Source organism: Papio anubis, chromosome 3, assembly GCF_008728515.1.
Source record: "Papio anubis isolate 15944 chromosome 3, Panubis1.0, whole genome shotgun sequence".
NCBI classification, from domain to species: domain Eukaryota; kingdom Metazoa; phylum Chordata; class Mammalia; order Primates; family Cercopithecidae; genus Papio; species Papio anubis.
The window spans coordinates 100,198,351-100,222,071 of NC_044978.1; the positions used below are offsets into that span (position 1 = coordinate 100,198,351).

The 23,721-nt window shown below is 37.2% G+C and overlaps 1 protein-coding gene across 3 annotated transcripts in view; it reads left to right on the forward strand.

Moving 5' to 3' along the window:
- CEP135 (centrosomal protein 135) overlaps nucleotides 1-22,956 on the forward strand; it is a 109,176-nt gene extending 86,220 nt beyond the window's left edge. For 2 of the 3 annotated variants that reach the window (XM_031664464.1, XM_031664466.1), the window contains 7 exons: nucleotides 426-536; nucleotides 821-1,006; nucleotides 6,635-6,844; nucleotides 8,323-8,525; nucleotides 9,679-9,783; nucleotides 13,407-13,520; nucleotides 20,384-22,956. In XM_031664464.1, coding sequence (XP_031520324.1) covers nucleotides 426-536; nucleotides 821-1,006; nucleotides 6,635-6,844; nucleotides 8,323-8,525; nucleotides 9,679-9,783; nucleotides 13,407-13,509 — 918 coding nt within the window. In that variant the 3' untranslated portion in view covers nucleotides 13,510-13,520; nucleotides 20,384-22,956. The remainder of the gene's footprint in view (nucleotides 1-425; nucleotides 537-820; nucleotides 1,007-6,634; nucleotides 6,845-8,322; nucleotides 8,526-9,678; nucleotides 9,784-13,406; nucleotides 13,521-20,383) is intronic. The other variant, XM_031664465.1, reaches the window with a different exon arrangement.
- Nucleotides 22,957-23,721: the final 765 nt, after the last annotated feature.

Here is a 23,721-nt window from a genome sequence, read left to right on the forward strand (position 1 = left end):
ACTTTCGGAGACCAAAGTAGGAGGATTGTTTGAGCCCAGGAGTTTGAGACCAGGCTGGACATCATAGTGAGATCTCATCTCAGAAAATTAAAAGAAAATTAGCTGGCATGGTGACATTTGCCTGGGGTCTCAGCTACTCGGAGGACTGAAGTGGAAGGATTGCTTGAGCCCAGAAGGTCAAGGCTGCAGTGAGCTGTGATCACGCCATTGCACTCCAGCCTGAGTGATAGAATGAGACTCTGTCTGAAAAGTTTTAAAAAGATGAGATCTGCCAGGAAAAATATGTGAAAATAACACTTAGGAACCGTTTTCCTTTTGTCCTACTCTATCTTATTCTCCAATTCCAAAGGAATTATTTGAATATAAATAAAATTTATTTGGTGGTGTGTTCATTTTAGATTGTCTTTAATTTTTTTTATTTGTAGGAAATCTCATTGGAATTGGAAGCAGCAGTGCAAGAAAAAGAAGAAATGAAGAGCAGAGTTCATAAATACATAACAGAGGTGTCACGATGGGAGAGCTTAATGGCTGCCAAGGTGAAAAATGCTATTTAGGTTGGATTTAAGACTGAGGGTTTTTCTTTTTTTAACTTTTTCATGTTGGTTTATTCTGCCTCTACAATTAGATATTAAACATTTTAAAGTAGAGATCCTGCCTACTGCCTTTATTTTTCCCATAGATTTTAGTGTGGTACCTGCACAGATAACTAATGCTCCCTAAATTAGAACAGAATGCTCTGTGTGTGTATGTGTTTATGACATGGGTGTTCCAGTAAGTGACAGTTACTAATTTAGAAACAATTTTATTATGATTAAACCAGGAAAAAGAAAATCAAGATTTGTTAGATAGATTTCAGATGCTTCATAACCGTGCTGAAGACTGGGAGGTCAAAGCCCATCAAGCGGAGGGAGAAAGCAGCTCAGTTCGACTGGAACTTCTTTCTATTGACACTGAGAGGAGACATCTTCGAGAAAGAGTGGAGCTATTAGAAAAAGAAATTCAAGAGGTAATATATTTATTTGTTTTGTAAAGATGTTATTTGGTGAAACAGAAAACATTCAAAGATACTTTATTTTTATTTTTATTTTTATTTTTTAATTTTTTTTTTTGAGACAGAGTCCCACTCTGTCACCCAGGCTGGAGTGCAATGGCACAATCTCGGTTCACTGCAACCTCCACCTCCTGGGTTCAAGTGATTCTTCTGTCTCAGCCTCCTGAGTAGCTGGGATTACAGGCACGCGCCACCACGCCTGGCCAATTTTTTGTATTTTTAGTAGAGATGGGGTTTCACCATGTTGGCCAGGCTGGTCTCAAACTCCTGACCTTGAATGGTCCACCCACCTCAGCCTCCCAAAGTGCTAGGATTACAGGCATGAGCCACCGCGCCCGGCCTCAAAGATACTTTATTGACCTGAGGTTGTAAACATTGATAAAATCAAGTTCAGTGGTAAATTTCTGTCATTCTCTTAATTTTCATACAAGCCCCATTACTTTTTTTGTAGTAAAAGATACATACATCAAATTTCACATTTTAACCATTTTTAAGTAGACAGTTCTATGGCATTAGTACATTCACAATGTTATGTAACTGTCACCATTATTTGTCACCCTGCTTTCTATCTCTGTGAATTTGATTACTCTAGGTACCTCATATAGTGGAATCACACAATATTTGTCCTTTTGTGACTGATTTCACTTAGCCTTATGGTTTACTTTACCTCAGGGTTCATCCGTATTGTGTAGCATGTATCAGAATTTCATCCTTTTTTAAGGCTGAGTAACATTTCATTGTATGTATGTACCACGTTTTTGTTTAGCCATTCGTCTGTCAATAGACATTTGATTTGGTTCCACCTTTTGGCTGTTGTGAATAATGCTGCTGTGAACATGGGTATACAAATATATCCGTTCAGGTGCTTGCTTTTAGTTCTTTTGGGTGTATACCCAGAAGTGGAATTACTGAATCATATGATAATTCTGTATTTAATTTTTTTAAGAATAGCCATGTGGTTTTTCCATGGTGCTACACCATTTTATATTTCTACCAGCAACGCATGAGGGTTCCAGTTGCTCCACATCCTCGCCAATACTTGTAATTTTTTAATTTTTTGTTTTATAAGAGCCATCGTAATGGGAGTGGAGCAGTATCTCGTGCTTCTGGTTTGCATTTCCGTAATGGTTAGTGATGTTGAGCATCTTTTCATTTATTTATTAACGATTTTTGTATCTTCTTTGGAGAAATGCTTATTCAAATCCTTTGTTCATTTTTTATAATCAGATTGTTTTAAATTGTTGTAGAAGTTCTTTATATATTCTGGATATTAATACCTTAGTGTATATGTGGTTTGCAAATACTTTCTCCCATTGTGTGGGTTGCCTTTTGAACAGTTTTTGATGTACAGAAGTTTTCAATTTAAATGAAGTCCAATTTATTTTTTTCTTTTGATGCCTATACTTGTGGTGTCATATCCAAGAAATCATTGCTAACTCCAGTGTCATAAAGCTTTTCCCCTATGTTTTCTAAAAAGAGTTTTATAGTTTTAGCTCATATACTCAGGTCTTTGATCCATTTTGAGTTAAGTTTTACAAATGATATAAGGTAAGAGCCCACCATTTTTTTTTTGCATGTAGATTTAAATAAGATTTTGTCATAAAGACAGTCTATAAAAATCTCATAATAAAAAATGTGAGTTCAGTTAAAGTATAGGGACCCAGGGTTAGATTGATATACAATAGTTGGCCATTATTATCATTTTTGTTTTATTTGTGTAGTCTTATAATTTTTATCTTTCAGGAGAAAGTATTGACTATCTGTAGCGGATAGAATTATAGTCTCCAAAAAGATATATTGAGGTACCAACCCCCAGTCTCTTATTTGGAAAAAGTGTTTCTGCAGATGGAGTCAAGTTAAAATGAGGTCATAGTGGATAGGACAATGGATGTTTGGACATAGGAGAGAACACCACGTGAAGATGGAGGCAAAGATTAGAGTGATATGTGTAAAAGTCAAGGAATGTCAAGGACTGCCAGTAGCCATCAGAAACTAGGAGAGAAGCAAAGAACAGATTCTGCCTCAGAATCTCCAGAAGGAACCATACCTGCCAACACCTGAATTTTGGACTTCTAGCTTCCAGAATTATGAGAGAATAATTTCTATTTTTCTAGGCCACACAATTTGTGGCAGTTTGTTATAGCTGCCCTAGGAAACTAATACAGATTATGGCACCAGAAAGTGGGTTGCTGCTGCAACAAACACCTGAAAATATTAAAGTGGCTTTAGAACTGGGTAATGAGTAGAGACTGAAAGAGTTTTGAAGTGCTTGACAGAAAAAGCCCAGATTGCCTTGAAGAGATCATTGGTAGAAATATGGACATTAAAGGCAATTGTGATGAAGACTCAGAAGAAGTGAGAGCTGTAAAGAAAACTTCTGTTATTTACAGAATACATATGTTGTCATGGATGAATTTTGCCAGAAATATGAATGTTTCCTCTGGTGATGTCTCAGAAAGAGTTGAGAAAAGATGTTACTTGTTATAAAGTGACAGAGAACTTGGCTAAGTTATGGTCTACTGTTGGGAGAAAAGTAGAATTTATAAGGGATGAACTCAGATATTTAGCTGAGAAGATTTCCAAGCAAAGTGCAGAAGAGACAGCCTGGTTTCTCCTTGTTACTTGTAGTAAAATGTGAGAGGAAAGAGAGAAATGGAGGAAGGAACTAAAAAGCAAAAAGGAAACCAAGACATGAAGCCGGGCGTGGTAGCTGACACCTGTAATCCTACTACTTTAGAAGGTCAGGGCAGGCAGATCGCTCAAGCAATCCACCTGTTTCCACCAAAAAACTACACTCAGGAGTTCGAGACCAGCCTGGACAACATGGCAGAACCCCGTCTCTACAAAAAATACAAAAAAATTAGCTGAACCTGGTGGCACGTGACTGTAGTCCCAGCTACTTGGGGGACCGAGCCCAGGAGGTCAAGGCTGCAGTGAGCCGAGATTGTGGCACTGCACTCTAGCCTCGGTGACAAAGTGAGACCCTGTCTCAATAAAACAAAAAGGAAAGAAACCAGAACTTGATGATTTTGAAAATTCTTAGCCTATCCAGACAGTATGCTGTAGAGTGTGACTAGAAAACCTCTTGGTGAAGAGATTAGATATGTGACTCATGAATCCAATCAGTCATCTCAGCAGAATCACTGCCAGCTTTGACTGAAAGAAGCAGAAATGGGATGAAATGAAGGAAGGCTATTGGACTTCTGGGATCCTACTAGCAGAAAACAGACCAACAGAGCTAGTTGGCTGCTAGTTCACCTTCAAGAAAAGGACAGAATGACTCTAAGGGTAGCTCAGAGACCAGCAAGGCCACCAAGGGCAGCTCAGAGGCTGGTGGGGCTGTGGCTACCACCACAAGCCCAGACAGGTCCAGATGATGGAGCTACTGTCTGTCTCCTTGGTTTCAGAGGGCAAGGCCACTACCCCTGTGGGACACAGGGTGGGGCCACCCTGGCTGGCTCAGAGGACAGAGCACCAGATAAACAAGGCACAAACGATTATTATTGGGTTTTGAAATCTAATGGATTCGGCCTGCTTGGTTGCAGACTGACTTTGGACTAGTAACTCCTTTATTCCTTTTATTTTCTCCCTTTTACAGTGGGACTGTCTATTGTATGCCTATCCCGCCATTTTATTTTGGAAGCAGTTTACTTGTTTTCCAGTGTGATAGGTCTGTACATGGAGGAGAATTTTGTCCCAATGTGGTCCATATTCAGAGTCTCACCCATATGTGATTCAGATGGTGCTTAGATGAGATTTTGGGTTTAGAGGTGATGCTAGAATGTTGGGATGGAGTGAATGTATTTTGTATATGGAAAGGACATGAATTTTGGGGGACCAGAGGGTAGGAGAATTGTGTTCACCAGAAAGATACGTTGAAATCCTAACCCCCTGTATCTGTCAACATGACCTTATTTGGAAACTGGGTTTTTGCAAATATGAACAAGTTAAGATGAGGTTGTGCTGGGTTAAGGCAGGCCTTAACCCAGAGAATGATGGGTGTCCTTCAAAGATGAGGGAAATTTAGATACGTATATACAGAGAAGGCTGTGTGAAGATTGAGGCGGAGATTGGAGTGATATGTCTACAAGTCAGTGAACCCCAAGCCCTGGCAGTATCCACCAGTTGCTAGGAGAGAGGCATGGGACAGATTCCCCCACGGAAGCTCTGGAAGGAGCCAGCCCTGCCAACACCCACATTTTGGACTTCCAGCCTCCAGAACTGTGAAAGGATAAATTTCTGTTTTTTTTTTTAAACACCTCATTTGTGGTAGTTTGTTACAGCAGCCCTAGGGAACTAATACACTGTCTCTCAAAGTTTTTCTGTTAAGAAGAGTATAATAACTAGTTAAAGGAATCCTTTTCAACCTTCAGAAGAGTTTTTCAGCAACTATTCTCAACTAATCTTCAATTATTTTGTTTTTTATTATTGTTCGTGTTCTTATGTAGTATATGAAATTAGCTTTTACTAAAGTATAAGCCAATTTCACAATAAAGTATTTGTTTAGGGGAGCTTTTAGTAATGCATTAAAAAATCTAAATACTTTTCTGCGATTGTTGAAGTTGATTGAATCTTCACAGCACAATATTAGATTTTCAATGTGGATTCGTGGAGTTTTTTTTTAAGAGACAGAGTCTTGCACCGTCGGCCAGGCTGGAGTGGAATGGCTTGACCATAGCTCACTGCAGCCTTGAACTCCTGGGCTCAGGTGATCTCCCGCCTCAGACTCCCACGTAGCAAGGACTGTAGGCATGTGCCACCACACAGCTAATTTTTGTATTTTTTTGTAGACAGGTTCTCACTATGTTGGCCGGGCTGGTTTCAGATTCCTGGGTTCAAGTGATCCTCCCGCCTCAGCCTCCCAGAGTGTTGGGGTTGCAGACGTGAGCCACTGTACCCGGCCATTTTAATAGCCTGTTGCAATAATTTTATTTTTCAAATGCAGAATTCTTCCCAAAACCCAGAAGTAGAGTTTATATCAGTTTGTATTTATTACTCATAATTCAAATTGTGAGAAATTTCAACTGTGGATTCTTCTTAAAAAAATGTATCAGTATTTGAAATTTTTTTCATTATTTCAGTTATTAAAATATTAAAAAGTTACTTACTATTATTTAAGTTAAATTTAAATTTCTTCGGGTATTTAGTTTTGAAATAAACCCCATTTTTGGAATTTAGAATTTAACTGAAGACAGTTGAGGAGTGATATGTATATATGTTACTTTTTCTTGAAATGGCATTATTATAACAAAGATAATTTATAAAGGAAAAATTTAATGCAATTTCAAAAATTCCTCATATCCACAACCCCCTGACACAATAACTTTCTTTTTTACATCTTCCAAATATATAAATATACACATGAGGTACACAGTTACCATGATTAATAATTATACACAATTCCTTTTGTTAAGCATTAAATAGGTCATCTTTAAATAGTAGGCAGCTTCCTGAGAGTATTTTAAAATAAGCAAAAATTGACTGTCATATTTTTCTAAAGTGAGATTGTTGGCTGTACACATTCAGGTTCTTAAAATGTTTGGGTTATTTTAACTTTTTACTTGTTTCTTTTTCTTTTTTCAGCACATAAATGCCCATCATGCTTATGAATCTCAGATCTCATCAATGGCAAAAGCCATGTCTCGATTAGAAGAAGAGCTGAGACATCAAGAAGATGAGAAAGCAACAGTATTAAATGACTTGTCATCTCTTAGAGAACTTTGCATTAAACTTGATTCAGGCAAAGATATTATGACCCAGCAACTGAATTCCAAAAACCTTGAGTTTGAGAGGGTAAGAAAGAGAAATTGTCTTGGCAAATTGTTTTATTGAACCCTACTCTAATTGTTTTACTTTAGCATTCACCACACCATGCATATATTTGTTTCCTTTTAGAGTAGTTACTTTTTTTTTTGAGATGGAGTTTTGCTCTGTCGTTCAGGGTGGAGTGCAGTGGCGCGATCTCGACTCACCACAACCTCCGCCTCCTGGGTTCAACCAGTTCTTCTGCCTCAGCATCCTGAGTAGCAGGGATTACAGGCATCTGCTGACACATCTGGCTAATTTTTGTATTTTTAGTAGAGATGGGGTTTCACTATGTTGGCCAGGCTGGTCTCAAACTCCCAACCTCGAGTGATCTGCTGGCCTCGGCCTCCCAAAGTTTTGGGATTATAGGCGTGAGCCACTGTGCCCGGCCTACAGTAGTTACTTTTGACTACAGGATTTTGACAACCAGATTTGACTGCTTGATTCTTTGCAAGATTTCTCAGGCAAACGTAGTGATGAAAGTGGGTGCTGTTTTGGAATAGATGGCTATTTAGGAAATTATGAATTTTCTGATTATAAATTAGGAGCATATCCTACTACATTCTTTCTCTGTTTAAAAGTAAGACTTGAGGCCAGGTACGAAGGCTTATACCTGTAATCCCAACACTTTGGGAAGCCAAGTCAGGCAGATTGCTTGAGCTCCGGAGTTTGAAACCAGCCTGGGTAGCATGGCAGAATCCCATCTCTACAAAAAATACAAAGAATTAGTCAGGAATGTGGCATGTGCCTGTAGTCCCAGCTACTTGGGAGGCTGAGGCGGGGAAGGTTCACTTGAGCCCAGGATGTTGAGCCTGCAGTAAGCAGAGATTGTGCCACTGCGCTCCAGCTTGGGCAACAGAGTGAGACCCTGTCTCAAAAAAAAAAAAAAAAGTAAGACTTGAATGAAGGATTGAACGGTTCAGTGCTTCCAAAATAGAATATTTTTCTCGATAAAAATCTCAAGGTGTTTAAATCTTAATTAAACAAGTCTATTTAGCTAGAATTTGCCATTCCCAAACAGAGGCATTACTTTAAATAACCTAGTGTTTGTTTTCAAACATGGTTGTTTTCAATTTTCACTCATCTAGTAGTATCCTTATTTTCAAGTACTGAGAAGCTGCAATACTGACTTGATCATGTAGTCAGAGTAAGCATATTCAACCAGAAGGATCTCATTGCCCTTATGATTTTATCTTAATAACCCTCTCTTGACAAGGTACCATGACTGAAAACTATTTGAGGATTGGAGTAGATCCTATAGCCAAATAAGCCCATAGTAACAAAGATTATTTTGAAAATAAAGTGTCTTTCTTATACTTAAAGAAATGGTTCATAATCTTTAACTAATACCCAAAATGAAACAAGTGATGGATGACTAGTTCCACAGAGCTATATTGTCATATACGTAATTTTTTCAGAGTAAATTTAAATTGTACTGAAGTAATCTCACTTTGTTTTTCATGTAGGTTGTAGTGGAATTAGAAAATGTAAAGTCAGAGTCAGACCTATTGAAAAAACAACTGTCAAATGAGAGACATACAGTTAAAAACCTCGAATCATTGTTGGCTACAAACAGAGATAAAGAATTTCATTCTCACTTAACCTCCCATGAGAAGGATACAGAAATCCAGCTACTTAAGGAGAAGTTAACCCTTTCTGAAAGCAAATTGTAAGTGTCTCAAGTCAATTTATGCAAAGACAATTGCTTGTGAAGGATAATTTTTTAATTTTTTTGAAGTGGAGGAAAGGTTAAGAGTATGAAGGATAGGCCGGGTGCAGTGGCTCACACCTGTAATCCCAGCACTTTGGGAGGCCAAGGCTGGTGGATTGCCTGGGCTCAGGAGTTTGAGACCAGCCTGGGCAACATGGTGAAACCCCATCTCTACTAAAAATACAAAAAAAAAAAAAAAAATTAGCCAGGTGTGGTGGTGCACACCTGTAGTCCCAGCTACTCAGGAGGCTGAGGCGCGAGAATCACTCGAACCCAGGAGGTGGAGGTTGCAGTGAGCCGAGATTACACCACTACACTCCAGCCTGAGCGACAGAGCGAGACTCTGTCTCAAACAAACAAAAAGCATATGAAGGGTGTACAAAACCAAAATATTTGGCTTATATGTCTGCTGCTTTTGGAAATTTAGGAGACTGGCTCAGGAGAAACATCATGTTGGGAGGTGCAGACCTGTATATCTTCACTACAGAGGTGGTACTGTGGCAGAGTAATGAGAAGAGAAAACATTAGGAAAACACCTACATTTGAGGAATGGACAGAGGAGTCAGTGAAGAGAGCGTTCTCAGGAGAAGAAGAGGTGGCTGTGTTTTATGCTGTAGATTAGGAAAAAGGACTCTAAAAAGGCTATGAGATTTGACCCACATTACGTGTATTGATTACTTTGGGAGAGATTGATGATGTCATACTTTTACAATAGAAGGATTTAGACATATTTGTAGGAAGAGGGAAGGAAACCCAGAGTAGAGTACGCATGGAAGAATGAGCTTTTGAAAGGTATTAAAAATATTAATATTTCTCTTTCCAAGGCAAGCGTCAAGAAAGAGCCATTGACGACACTTTACATCTTGATATTACAGTTTATGTCCCATTCAAATTTGTATCCCTAGCATTGCTTTAGTGCTTAGTATGTAATAGATGTTCAGTAAATGTTTCATAAATAAATGAATGAAAAAGAAAATGTGATAAAAGCTCTACAAGTTTAGAGAATTCTTGTTGAAAGGTCTTGATCTTCTCTTTATTAATTTAAAAAACCACAGCACTTGACTTTACAAAACAGAACATTCATTTCTGGATTTTTAAATTTGTTTTTAAGAACTAGTCAAAGCCGGGAAAACACCATGCTTCGAGCTAAAGTGGCACAGTTACAAACAGATTATGATGCCCTGAAAAGGCAGATCTCAACTGAAAGATATGAACGGTAAGACAAATTTTTTAAACATTTGACAGTGTTTTTATGTGTTCTCTATCGTACTTCAGAAAGTATTTAATATGGCTTACAAATAGCAAACTTACTAATACATAAAGTACATTTCTTTGGCAATTCTTCCTTTTAAAAAAGGCAACAAGTACTGGGGACGATAACAGCTCTACAGTAACTAAAATAGCAAGTATTACATAGCAGATGCTTTATAAATATTTATTGAATAAAATTGTTTAATCTGAAAAATAAGGTAAAATAGCAAGTGTTGTATAAATATTTCCGGTAGCATTCTGTAGGGAAAAATTAGAGCCCACAGTTATTTCAGAGAGTGTAGAGTAGGAACAACAATCCGTACAAGAGCTCCGAAATGTATGGTTCAAGTAGGATGTTCCACATACAAATCATAATAAAGGTAATGATATTGAAGATAGTAACAGCAGTTAACAGATGTGGGCCAGACACTATATAAGTGTCTGATTAATCCCTCCAACAATCTATTATTATGCCTACATAAAGGAAACTGAGATCACATAAATAGTAAATGGTAGGACCAAGAGTAAAACCAAACAGGTTTTAATTCTAAAACCTGTACCCTTAACCTCTCCAATGTATTCCCTACAGCTTAGTAATCTTCATATTCACTCATAATTTGGTTCATTTGCTTTATGTTGAAAAATTTAATCCCCAAGTGTTACAAACCCTGAAAGAGACCTGCTTTAAATCAAAGTCTAACTTGCAAATCAATTGCCACGTTACTTTTCTTCCATTACTCTTTCCAACTATGTTAACACCATAGACGTCTGCATTCCTGAGATTTCATTCTCAAATAGTGGCCAAGTTGCTTGTTAGATCAGTTTTTGAGTTATTCTTACCTATTTACATCAAAACTTTATGGTGATTTGCTATTTGAAGTGTGTGCTATGAAATCAATATTTACAATTTCATAAAGGACTTGTGCAATCCCAGCACTTTGGGAGGCCAAGGCAGGTGGATTTACTTGAGCCCACGAATTTGAAATCAGCGTGAGCAACATGGCAAAACACCATCTCTACAAAAAAATTTTTGAAAATTAGCTGGGGCATGATGATGGGTGCCTGTAGTCCCAGCTACTCAGGAAGCTGAAGTGGAAAGGTTGATTGAGCTCAGGAGGTTGAGGCTACAATGAGCTGTGATCGTGCCACTGCCCTCCAGCTTGGGTAACAGTGAGACCCTGTCTCAGAAAACAAACCAGCCAACAAAAAATTAGGCCTTAGGTAGCAGCGGAGACAGGAAAGCAGGATTGATAATTTCTTGTAATTTAGAAGATCTAGTTTCTGAATGTACTAAACTATACATATATAATGATTTCCATTTCTTAGTGATAACTTAAATTCTCTGCAAATCAGAAGTCCTAAATCAAGCTCTCTATTGTCCAGGGTTATAGACCTCCCCACAGTTCCTCCCCTTTTTCTTTGCCTCTAGGCCTCAATGAAACCTTGAGCCTCATGACCATGTCTTTCTTGCTCTTTACTATCCACCTACATCATACATTCTCATGGGTGCAATATTACCTCCCGTCCTCCAAAGGAAGAAATTGTTTCTTGGGGGTAGGGGATAGAGGTAGCAAAAAAATTTTAGGTAGTATAAGTTAGTAGAATGGTTTATGTCCCTCCAAAGGGCCAGGACATAAGCAGTGTATTAAAATTTCATGGGGTGGAGGGATAATCTGGGGAGGAAAAAGTCTAGAAAAGTTCCTTTGGGAGAGTAATAATGAAGAAATCTTGAGAAGCACCGAACTAATTAGAAATCTGAGACACTGAAGAGCTCAAGGCAGAAAGAGTCTAGTCCAGAGACTATAAATAGCCCACAAAGGAGATGGCAACATAATCCCCATTCTTGGTGGGGACAGACCCAGACACAGGGAAGGCAAGCATAATAGAGACAATAGATTCTTTCCAATCTGACTTTTGGGAATTTTGAGGCAGGAAGATGGGAGAAGGCTAGCTATATGTGCAAGATGATATGGTAGGCCTGGCATGGTGGTTCGTGCCTGTAATCCCAGCACTTTGGGAGGCTGAGGCAGGAGGATCACTTGTGGCCAGGAGTTCAAGACCAGCCTGAGCAACATAGTGTGACCCCTATCTCTAAAAACATTTAAAAAATTAGCTGGGCATGAAGGTGCACACCTGTAGTCCCAGCTCCTCAGGAGGCTGAGGCAGGAGGATCGCTTGAGGCCAGGAGTTCAAGCCCAGCCTGGGCAACATAGTGTGACCCCTATCTTTATAAACATTTTTTAAATTAGCTGGGCATGAAGGTGTGCACCTGTAGTCCCAGCTCCTCAGGAGGATGAGGTGGGAGGATCACTTGAGCCTAGGAGTTTGAGGTATAATTGTACCACTGTGCTTGAGTCTGGGCAACAGAGCAAGTGACTGTCACACACACACACAAAAAAAAAACAAAAGAAGAACGAGTAAACCTAGTTATGGGGAACATCAAAGTATAGGCAGGAGAAAAGGATCCAGTAACACAGCTAAGGAAAGATCATCTAGGTAGAAAGAGAACCAGGAAATGTAGTGTCATGAAAGCCAAGGGTGGTTACCAGAACCAAATCCCACAGAAGGGCCTAGCATGTAGGCATTTAATTTTTAAGAACACATTAAACAGGTTTGTTATAATTTTTTTAAGTATAAAGAAGAAAATTTATCTGTAAATTTTTGCCCTCCATACTCACCATTAGCCTTTTTGAGTTTAACATCTCGTCATCTAGTGTTTGTGTGTGTCTGTGTGTTCAGTTGGTATCCTATTTATTTTCACTATATATAATATGTATTATAATTAAAATATAATATACTAATCTATATTATAATATATATGAGATACATATTATAATACATAACATGTATAATATACTAATATATATTACATAATACATAAATATATAGAATATATCTCATATAATATATAAATAGTAGATAAAAAATTTCAATTAAAATATGTACTGTGAGATTGTTCAAAGCAATTATATAATATATATTTATAAAATATATATTGCATATTATATATTTTATAATATATTATATATTGTATTATAGATTTTATAATATATATTGTATTATATATTTTATAATGTATTTACATATATGATTATATATTATATATTATCTTATATATTATATGTAATTAGTATATTAGTGTTATAGTATATGGTATAGTATATAGAATAAGTATATTAGTATATATATAATTAGTGTAACTAGTATATTAGCATTACTATTAAATTTAAATCCTATGTCTTTGTATGATTTTTAAGTAGTGGATAAAAGATTTCAATTTAAAGAATATGTACTATAAGAGATTGTTCAAAGCAATTATGTTATAACCATGTCAGAATAGCAGGCTGTCATTAAAATAATACCTTAGAAGCAAAATGCTCCTCACTGTACATATAATATTTAATTTTTTAATTGAAATCTTTTATCCACTACTTAAAAATTGTACAAAAACATAGGATTTAAATTTAATAGTAATACTAATTAAATAATTTATTACAAATTTGCTAATAACTATTATATTTGTATACTACTATTTTATTTTTCCTCGTGCTTGCGTTTATCTCTCTCTTGTTTGATCTTTACTAATAGAGAACGAGCAATCCAAGAGATGCGTCGACATGGTCTTCCTACACCACCCCTTAGTTCCACTCTGAGGTCTCCTTCACATTCTCCTGAACATATAAATGCGTAATTATCAGAAAGGTATGTATGTAACACCAAGGACAGGCAAAACTAATCTGCGGTTGTAAAAATTCAGAAAGTTGTTTTCTTCATCGGGAGAGGGGAGATTGCCTGGAAAGGCGTCCAGGAGAACTTCCTGGAGTAATGGAAAAGTTCTGTATCTTGGTCATAGTAGTTATGTGGGGATATACAATTGTAAAAATTCATAAAACTGACCATTTACAGTGTGTGCTTTTTTTTTTTTTTTTTTTTTTTGAAGAGATGGGGTCTCGGCCAGACACAGTGGCCCACACCTGTTATCCCAGCACTTTGGGGAGGCTGAGGCTGGAGGATCACCTGAGGCTAGGAGTTTGAGACAAGCCTGGGTAACATAGTGAGATCCCCATCTCTACAAAAAATACGAAACTTAGCCAGGCATGGTGACACACGCCTGTAGTCCCAGCTACCAGCTGCTAGGGGGTGGGGGAGGATACTGAGGCAGGAGGATGGCTTGAACTCAGAAGGCTGAGGCTGCAGTGAACTACCATTGCACCATTACAGTCCAGTCTGCATGACAAAGCAAGCCGCTATCTCCAAAAAAAAAAAAAAAAAAAAAAAGGGTTCTCACTATCTTGCCTGGGCTGGCCTCAAACTCCCAGGCTCAAGCAGTCCTCGCACCTCAGCCTCTTAAGTAGCTGGGACTACAGGCTGGCCCATGCATTTTATCGTATGTAAATTATACCCGAATTTAAAAAGAGAAGACATCTACAGCATAACGTTAAATGACAATATGAGCTATCACAGGATATTCTTTGATGAAGGGCTAAATTCAAGCTACAAATAATAGGTAGTAAAAATGTAGACAAAGCATAGAAACAGGAGTACACATGGCACAGTAGTCCCAACCTGGCAGGAAGGGCAGGCTGTGGGGCAATAATGAGGGAGAAAGGTTTGGAACTTAGAGTGGAATATATAGAGTATTATATTGAATGTGAAGCTAAATTAGAGATTATAGACTTTATTCTGTAAGTCAAGGGAAACAATGAAGGTCAGTCCTTCTACGTATAGGATGGGTACAAGGGAAGGGTCAAGATGAAAGAGCTGTTTCTGGTAGATTAATTTCACACCTGTCTTTCAACCATATTGGAAAGGATAGGAACTAGAGGTAGAGAGTCCAGTAAGTGGTATGAAATAAGCAGTATAATAGTTCAGGATTAGTATCATAATATTGAAAACTAGGACTGAATTTTTAAAGTAAACTATGATATATATACAGAAAGGTACCGTATCATAGATACATAGTTCAGTGAAGTTTTTCAATGAACAAATTGAACACATCCAGGTAACCTGCATGAAAATCGAAAAAACAACAAGCCAGGCGTGGTAGCTCACACCTCTGTAATCCCAGCACTTTGGAGGCTGAGGTGGGTGGATCACTTGAGGTCAGGAGTTCAAGACCAGCCTGGCCAACATGGTGAAACCCTGTCTCTACTAAAAATAGAAAAATTAGCTGGGCATGGTGGCGCACGCCTGTAGTCCCAGCTACTCGGGATGCTGAGGCAGGAAAATTGCTTGAACCCAGGAGGCAGAGGTGGCAGTGAGCCCAGATCGCGCCACTGCACTCCAGTTTGGATGACAAAGTGAGACTCCATTCAAAAAAATAAAATAAAATATAAAGCCTGGCACAGGAGACTGAGGTCGGAGGACTACTTGAGCCCAGTTCAAATCTAGCCTGGACAACAAAGAAAAACCCCATCTCAAAAAAAACAAAATAAAACAAAACAAACTAACCTCTCTTGGGTGTCAGTCATAAGCCCTGGTCTAAAAGTAACTGTCCTGACTGTTAAAAGTGTAGATTTCTCTTTGCTTACTTTTAGACATTTTGTAAATGAAATCATGTTCCTGGCTTCTTTTTCTCAGCAGTACGTATTGTTGTGTGTACTTGTAGATTGTTCAGTCTTGTTGCTGTGTATGGAATGCCATTATGGAAACTTACTACAATTCAATTACTCCTCCTTCTCTTGATAATCATTTGGTAGTTTCCAGTTTGGACTATTACAAATAGTGCTATGGTTATACTTAGAAGTGAAATTGATGGATCATTGGATATATGTATGTTCAAGCTCTAGTAGATATGGCAAAACTGTTTTCCAGAGTAGTTGTAAAGTGCTAGGACGCATTTGACTGAGGAAGGATCAAAGGGACGTGCTGATTCACTGGAGATGGGAATGAATGGGAAAGAAACGTGAGTCAGACCCAGGCTTTGACAGGTAGTGACTGTGAAAATGCATACTCATTGACAGAAATAGTTATCCCAGTCTTGTTTAAATTGATACATTTCTTTGCCTCTTTTGATAGAAATATATAGAAGATAATTAAACATTTCCTCTGACTCAGAATCCTCATTGTGAACATTAGTTATGTGCTGTTCTTTAACATACTGATGCCCTCATGTTTGTAGAACCTAGGTTTAAATGATTCCTGATTGCTCTGCTTTTGCTTTTGTGTTTGATTAAGGCATTTATTTTTCTCTTTCACCTTGAGGACCACTTCTCAGTGTTCACTGTAGTCACTGTGTCCTTCTTGAATTGCTGTGTTATTTTCATGTGATCCAGTGTTGGTTCACCTTCTTGTTACAAAGCCTTGTAAGAGTGTGACACAGACATTTTCTCATGTTTGATTCATAGCTGCAGTTTAGATCAGGGGTTGGTTGGTAAACTAGGATCTGCAAGCCAAATCCATACCACTGCCTATTTGTGTAAATTAAGCTTTATTGGAGCACAACCACACCCATTTGTTAACAGATTGTCTAAGACTGCTTTACTGCAGTGGCTGAGTTGAGTACTTTTGACAGACCCTGTGGCCCACAAATCTAAAATATTTACTTCTGTCTCTTCACGTCATGTAGCTCTGGAAAAACTCAACTGTAGACCTGTAAGAAAATAAGAGTGAAAGGCAAATAATTCCTTGGTTTTTGAAAATAAGCTTGACTTTGTAGAGTCCCTGAAAGAGTATTGGGGACTCTCAGGGATCCCCAGACTGCACTTTAAGAACTACTGATGTGGAACGTAGATTCCTGCAATCCCTAAAACTGTGATGAATTAGACATTGCATTTTTGTTTTGTTTTGTTTTTTGAGCCAGGGTCTCACTCTGCCACTGGAAGGATGTGGCATGATCATAGCTCACCGAAACCTCAAACTTCTGGGCTCAAGTAATCCTCCTGCCTCAGCCTCGGGAGTGGCTGGGACTAGAGGCACCACACCCATCACCACTATCTAATTCTAAGATTTTTTTATCTCCCCAAACAGAAATTCTGTACCCATTAAACAATCACTCTCCAATCCCCAGACCTCACCTTCCCAGCTCCTAGTAACTTCAAATCTACTTTTCTGGTCTCTATGAATTTGCCTATTTTACATTTTCATATAAGTGAAATCATACATTTGTTCTTTTGTGTCTGGCTTATTTCACTTAGAATAATATTTTCCAGGTTCATCCAGATGTAGGATATACCACATTTTAAAAATCCTTTCATCAGTTAAAGACACCTGGGTTGTTTCTACCATATGGTTATTGTGAATAATGCTACTGTGAGCATTGGTGTATAAGTATCTGTTTTAGTCCTTGTTTTCAAATCTTTTGGTATATACCTAAGACTAGAATTGCTGGGTCATGTGGCAATTCTGTTAAACTTTCTGAGGGACTGCCAAACTGTTTTCCACATGCTGCACCATTTTATATTTCCACCAACAACGCATGAGGGTTCCTGTTCTCCACATCGTCACCAACACTTGTTATTTTCCATTTTTTAAAATTTCAATGATTCTAGTACATGCAGATTAGAAAACTTCTATAACCATTAACAAACTCGTAATTTATAACTTTGTAATAATTTGCAATTAATTTTTGAGGTATGTTGAGATTGTTATTTACTAATCCATTTCCACTCATATTTTCTAAATATTGTCACCAAAACTAATTTTAAGGGATTTCCCCAAGCACTCAGAAATGAATTGCTCAAGGAAAAAAAAAATGAATTGCTCAACTATAAAATGGCATCTCAGATTAGTGTCTCTTAATACTTAAAATATATAATCCAACTTTTATTCTTTCTTTTTTGACTATCATATCTAATGCATGCTATTTGAGTAGGAAAAACCAACAAAACTGTTTTTCCAATTCTCGTACACCACTCAGCACACCACTTCAGGCACCGTATTCTCCAGCAGACACCAACTGATCTCAGTTTCAACATTTAACTCAATTCTGACATTATCTGCCTGGAGATAGTGTCAGATCCCACAGATTAAGAGCTCAGTCCCACAAATCCCTTCCCCTTGACTTCAGATGCCAATCGCAAGTCCCAGGTTGTGATCTGTGCTTCTGACTGATGAAGTTTCCACAACCCCCTCATCACATTCTATTAATTTGCTAGAGCAGCTCACAGAACTCAGGGAAACATTTTACATTTACCTGCTCATTGAAAAGGCTATTACAAAGGATACAAATTAACAGGCAAATGGAAGGGATGCATAGGGCAAATTATTAGGAAACCAGCTCAAAGCTTCTGTGCCTTCTCATGGCGCACCACCCTCTAAGCATCACCAAGTGTTCAGCTATCTGAAAGATTCCTGAACCCAGTTTTTGGAGGTTTTATGCAGGTATCACTAAGTAGGCATGATCGATTAAATCATTAGCCATTGGTGATAAACTCAACCTTCAGCCCTTCTCCTCTTTTTGGAGGTTGAGGTGTGGGGTCAGTGGCCCAATTCTCTAATCATGCTTTGGACTTTGTGGTGATCAGCTCCTGTCCTGAAGCTGTCTAGGGGCCCCTAGCCACCAGTCATCTGATTTGCTTGCAAAAGACACAGTTATCACTGTGGAGATTACAAGGAGCTGTGGACCAAGAACCAGGGGCAGAGACCCAATATATACAGTCACGCATTGCTTAACAACAAGGGATATGTTCTGAGAAATTTGTTTTAGGTGTTTTCATTGCGCAAATGTCATAGAATGTATGTACTTACACAAACCTAGACGGTATATAGCCAACTGCATACCCAGGCTGTATCGTATAGCCTCTTGCTCCTACGCGATAAATCTGTACAGCATGTTACTGTACTGAATACTGTAGGCAGTTGTAACACGGTGGTATTTGTGCATCTAAACATAGAAAACGTACAGTAAAAATACAGTTTAAAAGATAACCAATGGTACACCTATATGGGGACTTACCACAGATGGAGCTTGCAGGACTGGAAGTTGCTCTGGGTCAGTCAGTGAGTGAGTGGTGAGTGAATGTGAAGGCCTAGGACATTCCTGTTCACTGCTATAGACTTTATAAACACTGTATACTTAGCTATACTAAATTTATTGTTTTAATTTTCTCCAATAATAAATTAAACTTGGCTTACTATAACTTTTTTCCTTTATAAACTTTTTAATTTTTTTTAACTTTTTGACCCTTTTATAGTGACACTTAGCTTAAAACACAAACAGATTTCATAGCTGTACAGAAATGTTTTTTTCTTTATATTCTTATTATATAAGCTTTTTTTCTATTTATGAAATTAATCTTTTGTTTTACTTTTTAAAGTTTTTTGCTAAAAGCAATGACACAAACACACACATTATCTTAGGCCCACAAAGAGTCAGGATCATCAATATCACTGTCTCCTTCCTCTACATGGTGCCCCACTGAAAGGTATTCAAGGGACATAATGTTTACGGAGCTGTCCTCCCCTGTGATAACAGTGCCTTCTTCTGCAATACTTCCTGAAGGACCTGCCTGAGGCTGTTTTATAGTTCACTTTTATTTTTTAATGAGTAAGAGTACACTCTAAAATAATGATTAAAAGCATAGCATACTAAATACTAAGCAATAGGAAATTTTTGGTTCTGTTATAATCTTTTGGGACCACAGTCTTTTATGCAGTCTGTCATTGACCAGAATATCATTATGGAACATATGACCATATTTCTGTGTGTGTTTTTTTTTGTTTTAAGAGACAAGGTCTCGCGGTCTCGCTCTGTTGCCCAGACTGGAGTGGTGCAGTGTGCCATCAGAGCTCACTGTAGCCTTGAACTCCTGGGCTCAAGCAGTTTCCCACCTTGGCCTCCTGAGTAGCTGGGACTACAGGTGTGTGCCACCACACCCAGCTAATTTTTGTATTTTTTTAAATAGATATTGGGTCTCACTATGTTGTCCAGACTGGTCCTGAACTCTTGGGTTCAAGCGATCCTCCTGCCTCAGCCTCCCAAAGTGCTGGGATTACAGGCATGAGCCACTGCACCCAGTTTGTATTTCTTATTATAATGCAGTATCACACAGATTCATGGAGGAAACATAAAATACAGAGACATATAAATAAACAAAAATCACTTTTTTAAACAAAAGTATAAGCCAGGCAGAGTAGCTCACACCTGTAATCCCAGCATTTTGGTAGGCCAAAGTGAGAGGATCACTTGAGCTCAGGAGTTTGAGACTAGCCTAAACAACATAGTAAGACCTTGTCTCTACTAAATACCAAAAAAAGAAGCCAGGTATGGTGATGTGCACCTGTTGTTCGCGCTACTCTGGAGGCTGAGGCAGAAGGATCACTTGAGCACAGAAGATCAAGACTGCAGTGAGCTATGATCATGCCACTGCACTCCAGCCTGGGTAACACAGCAAGAACCTGTCTCTAAATAAATAAATAAATAAATAAGTGAATAAAGTACAATGAATAAAACAGTACTTGAATTTTAAGAAGTAGAACAGTACTTCTTAAATGTAACTGGTCACAGAGTTTTATTAGATTCTATAATTTCATTTAAAACATTACTGAATTTCAGTTTTTTATGAATATGTTGAATAACTTCATCATTTTTCTCTTAACCCACTTTTCAATTTCCCGCCTTTCAGAATAATGGTTTTCAATGAGTTCCTATGTGGATTTTTAGAAGAACAGAACAGTAATGAAATATTTGAAGTACTTGTTGCTGAAAATCATGAACATGGACACAAATTCTACCTCTGTCAACTTTTATTTAAATCAGTGAATATGTTAAAAAGTTTGGTTTAAAAGAACTATATCTGTATGTATATTTTCATATATATGACAGAACAAGAATATGTATTAATAGTGCCTAATGTTATATCTATGTTTTTTTATTCATGAATTAAATTACTAAAAGTATGTTTATACTGTGAATTAATATAATGTATTCACATTATTCTTTAATAATCTGTTTCTTAATAACCCATGATATATGTATGTAAATATTCTTACAGTACTTGTTTTTAGTTTTCATGCCTATGTTTAGCCCATATCTTAATGTATTCACAAAGAATGATCAACTTTGATGCTATGCTGTCATGCTTAACTTTTTCTTAAAATTATTTCATAGATATACTGTCTGTTGTCAAGGGGAATATATTCAGGTCTGGTCTTATAATAGCAGAGATCTTGGTAAAATAATGATTACCATATATAATGTGTTATTGCCATCTAGAAGAACTATGATGAGAAAGAAACATTTATATATTATGTAAAATATTATTTTAACTATCATCACATGGACTCTCTGTGTAACACAGATTCTATCAAAAGCAAACTAAAAGCTATATGCAGAATTTTGTATAAAACAATAGAACGGAAATTTGGGGCATTTTTCTAGGAAATAAAATTCCTCAGTGTATTAATCTAAGGTTTCAAAGTATAAAAGTATATGGGTAGGCCGGGTGCGGTGGCTCACACCTGTAATCCCAGCACTTTGGGAGGCCAAGGCGGGTAGATTACCTGAGGTCAGGAGTTTGAGACCAGCCTGGGCAACATGGTGAAACTCGTCTCTACTAAAAATACAAAAATTAGCCAGGCTTTATGGCGGGCACCTGTAATCCCAGCTTCTTGGGAGACTGAGGCAGGAGAATTGCTTGAACCCGGGAGGTGGAGGTTGCAGTGAGCCAAGATTGCACCATTGCACTCCAGCCTGGGTGACAGAGTAAGACTCTGTCTCAGAAAAAAAAAAAAAAAAAAGTGTATGAGGCAAATACAGTAAAACATTTTGTTAAATTCCAATATACATTCAGTGATACCACTCTTTTTCTTCTAAACCTGTGTGTTATAATTTACCAGTTCCCCAAAATGGCGTTTTAACGCCAAACTGTGGCATATACATGGAAAATAGCTTTTTATAATTAATTTTCAAAGTTGTAATTTTAAAGAATTTGGGTGTATACCTATGTTAATGAAACAACAGAAGTACAGAAAAGAATGTCAGATACAAAAATCAATCGTGAAGAAAATCTGTTCTTAATATATTTCATTATGATCGAAAAACATAAAAACTAACATAGGAAAGTGAAAGATCAGTTACTTATATTTTGTTTCCTCTTGTGGTTTAATAAAGTGAAGTGTGTGTGTGTGTGTGTGTACCTGGGGGTGGGCAGTGCTCTTTTTCTAAAACTAATATGCCGTATATATCTGAAGTATGACCTTTTTAGTGTGTATTAGGATGTGGGCTGGTTTGCTTTTCTACCGCCTTTGTAATTTTATGTATCCCATCTCCTTTGTGTGAATTCATATATGTGAATTCATATATTATAGCAAAATACAAGAGACGTGGGACTGTTTGCAATACCATATGGACATCTTTTAAAAAATATATGTAAATAAAATAAAAAATATTTGTCCCCACCTTTTCCCCCAAAACAACAGCAAGACATTTTTGTTAGATATTTTATTTTTAATGTTTTCTATAATTTAAAAATGTATAGTCTGCCAAATTGTTGTTTTCATAACCATGATTTTTTTTTGAAAAACAGTTTTATCTTAAAATACTGAATGTTCTGACTTTTTATAGATGTTTTTAATTTTGTTTTAAATAATTTTAAATTATGGAGCTTGACCTAGATTTGCCAATAAACTTTCTAGTCAATTTATTTTCTCTTTCTTACAAGTAAGGTTTTTATAATTTTATATTAGCAATATTCTTAATTCTAAAATTAAATTTATTCAAATCAAACTTTATCATGGTGAGATATAGGCAAATCCCTGAACGTAGGTGCCAGGCACCTTTCTTAACTGACTTTTATTTCCATTTAGTTCAAAATAGTAAGAAATGTAGTCAAAGTTTATTTTCGTTATCCGTCCACAAAATGGTTAAACGTGTGTGTGTATGAAATACTCTCTTCTCACTTGCAAATGCTCTTTGTTGAGCACATTGACTCCCATTAGACTATGACACCTGTTACCCTACCTTATTGTAATTCATCATACAAGTGATCTCATACTTCTCTCCCTAATTCTTAGAAGATTTTAGCAAGTGGCTTACTATCTTTCTACCATTAGTTCTGTCATCAACCTTTTTATGTCATTATCTTCTTGGGCCAATGGTTATTGACCATACCTGCACATTGTAGTTATCTGGAGAATTTTAACAAAAAACTGATGTCTGAACCCCTACATCAGACCAAATACATCAGAAAATCTGCAATTAAAGTGTGGTCTTTAAAAATTTTTTTAACTTAAAAAATTGACATACAATGTACATATTTATGAGGTACATAGTGATATTTCAATACATGTATTGTGATCTGATCATTGTAATTAGTATATCCATCATCTTAAACATTTATCATTTTGTGTTGGGAACATTCAGTATCCTCTTCCTAGACATTTGAAGCCATATATTAACTACAGTCACCCTGCAGTGGTAGAGAATACTAGGAACTTCTTCCTCCTATCTAGCTATAATTTTGTATCCTTTAGCAAAGCTCTCCCTATTGCTCCCTTCCCCCTACACTTCCTAGCCTCTTGTATCCTCTCTTCTACTTTTTCCTTTTTTTTAGCTTATACATATGAGTGAGAACATGCAGTGTTTAACTTTCTGTTTCTCACTTATTTCACTTAATTAACAATGTCCTCCACCTTCCATGTGACTGAGAATGACAGGATGGTGGTTTTGTTTGTTTTGTGTGTGTGTTTTCAAGGTCCTCTAGAAGACTGTAATGTTCAGCAGGGTTAATAATGTTAATTTAAGAGACTGATCCATCAAACTGATTTCATGACCCACTAATGGTACTTAACATATAGTTTTGAAGAACACTGCTTTAGATCTTGTCATCACCTCCAAAGTCTCAATTTCTAGCATCTTAACTCATCCCTCTTTCTAGGTTACTGTTTTGATTATGCCTATACCAACAATTCTTTGACTCCACTAGGTTCTTTAGACAATTGATTCTATCATCTGTCCCTCATC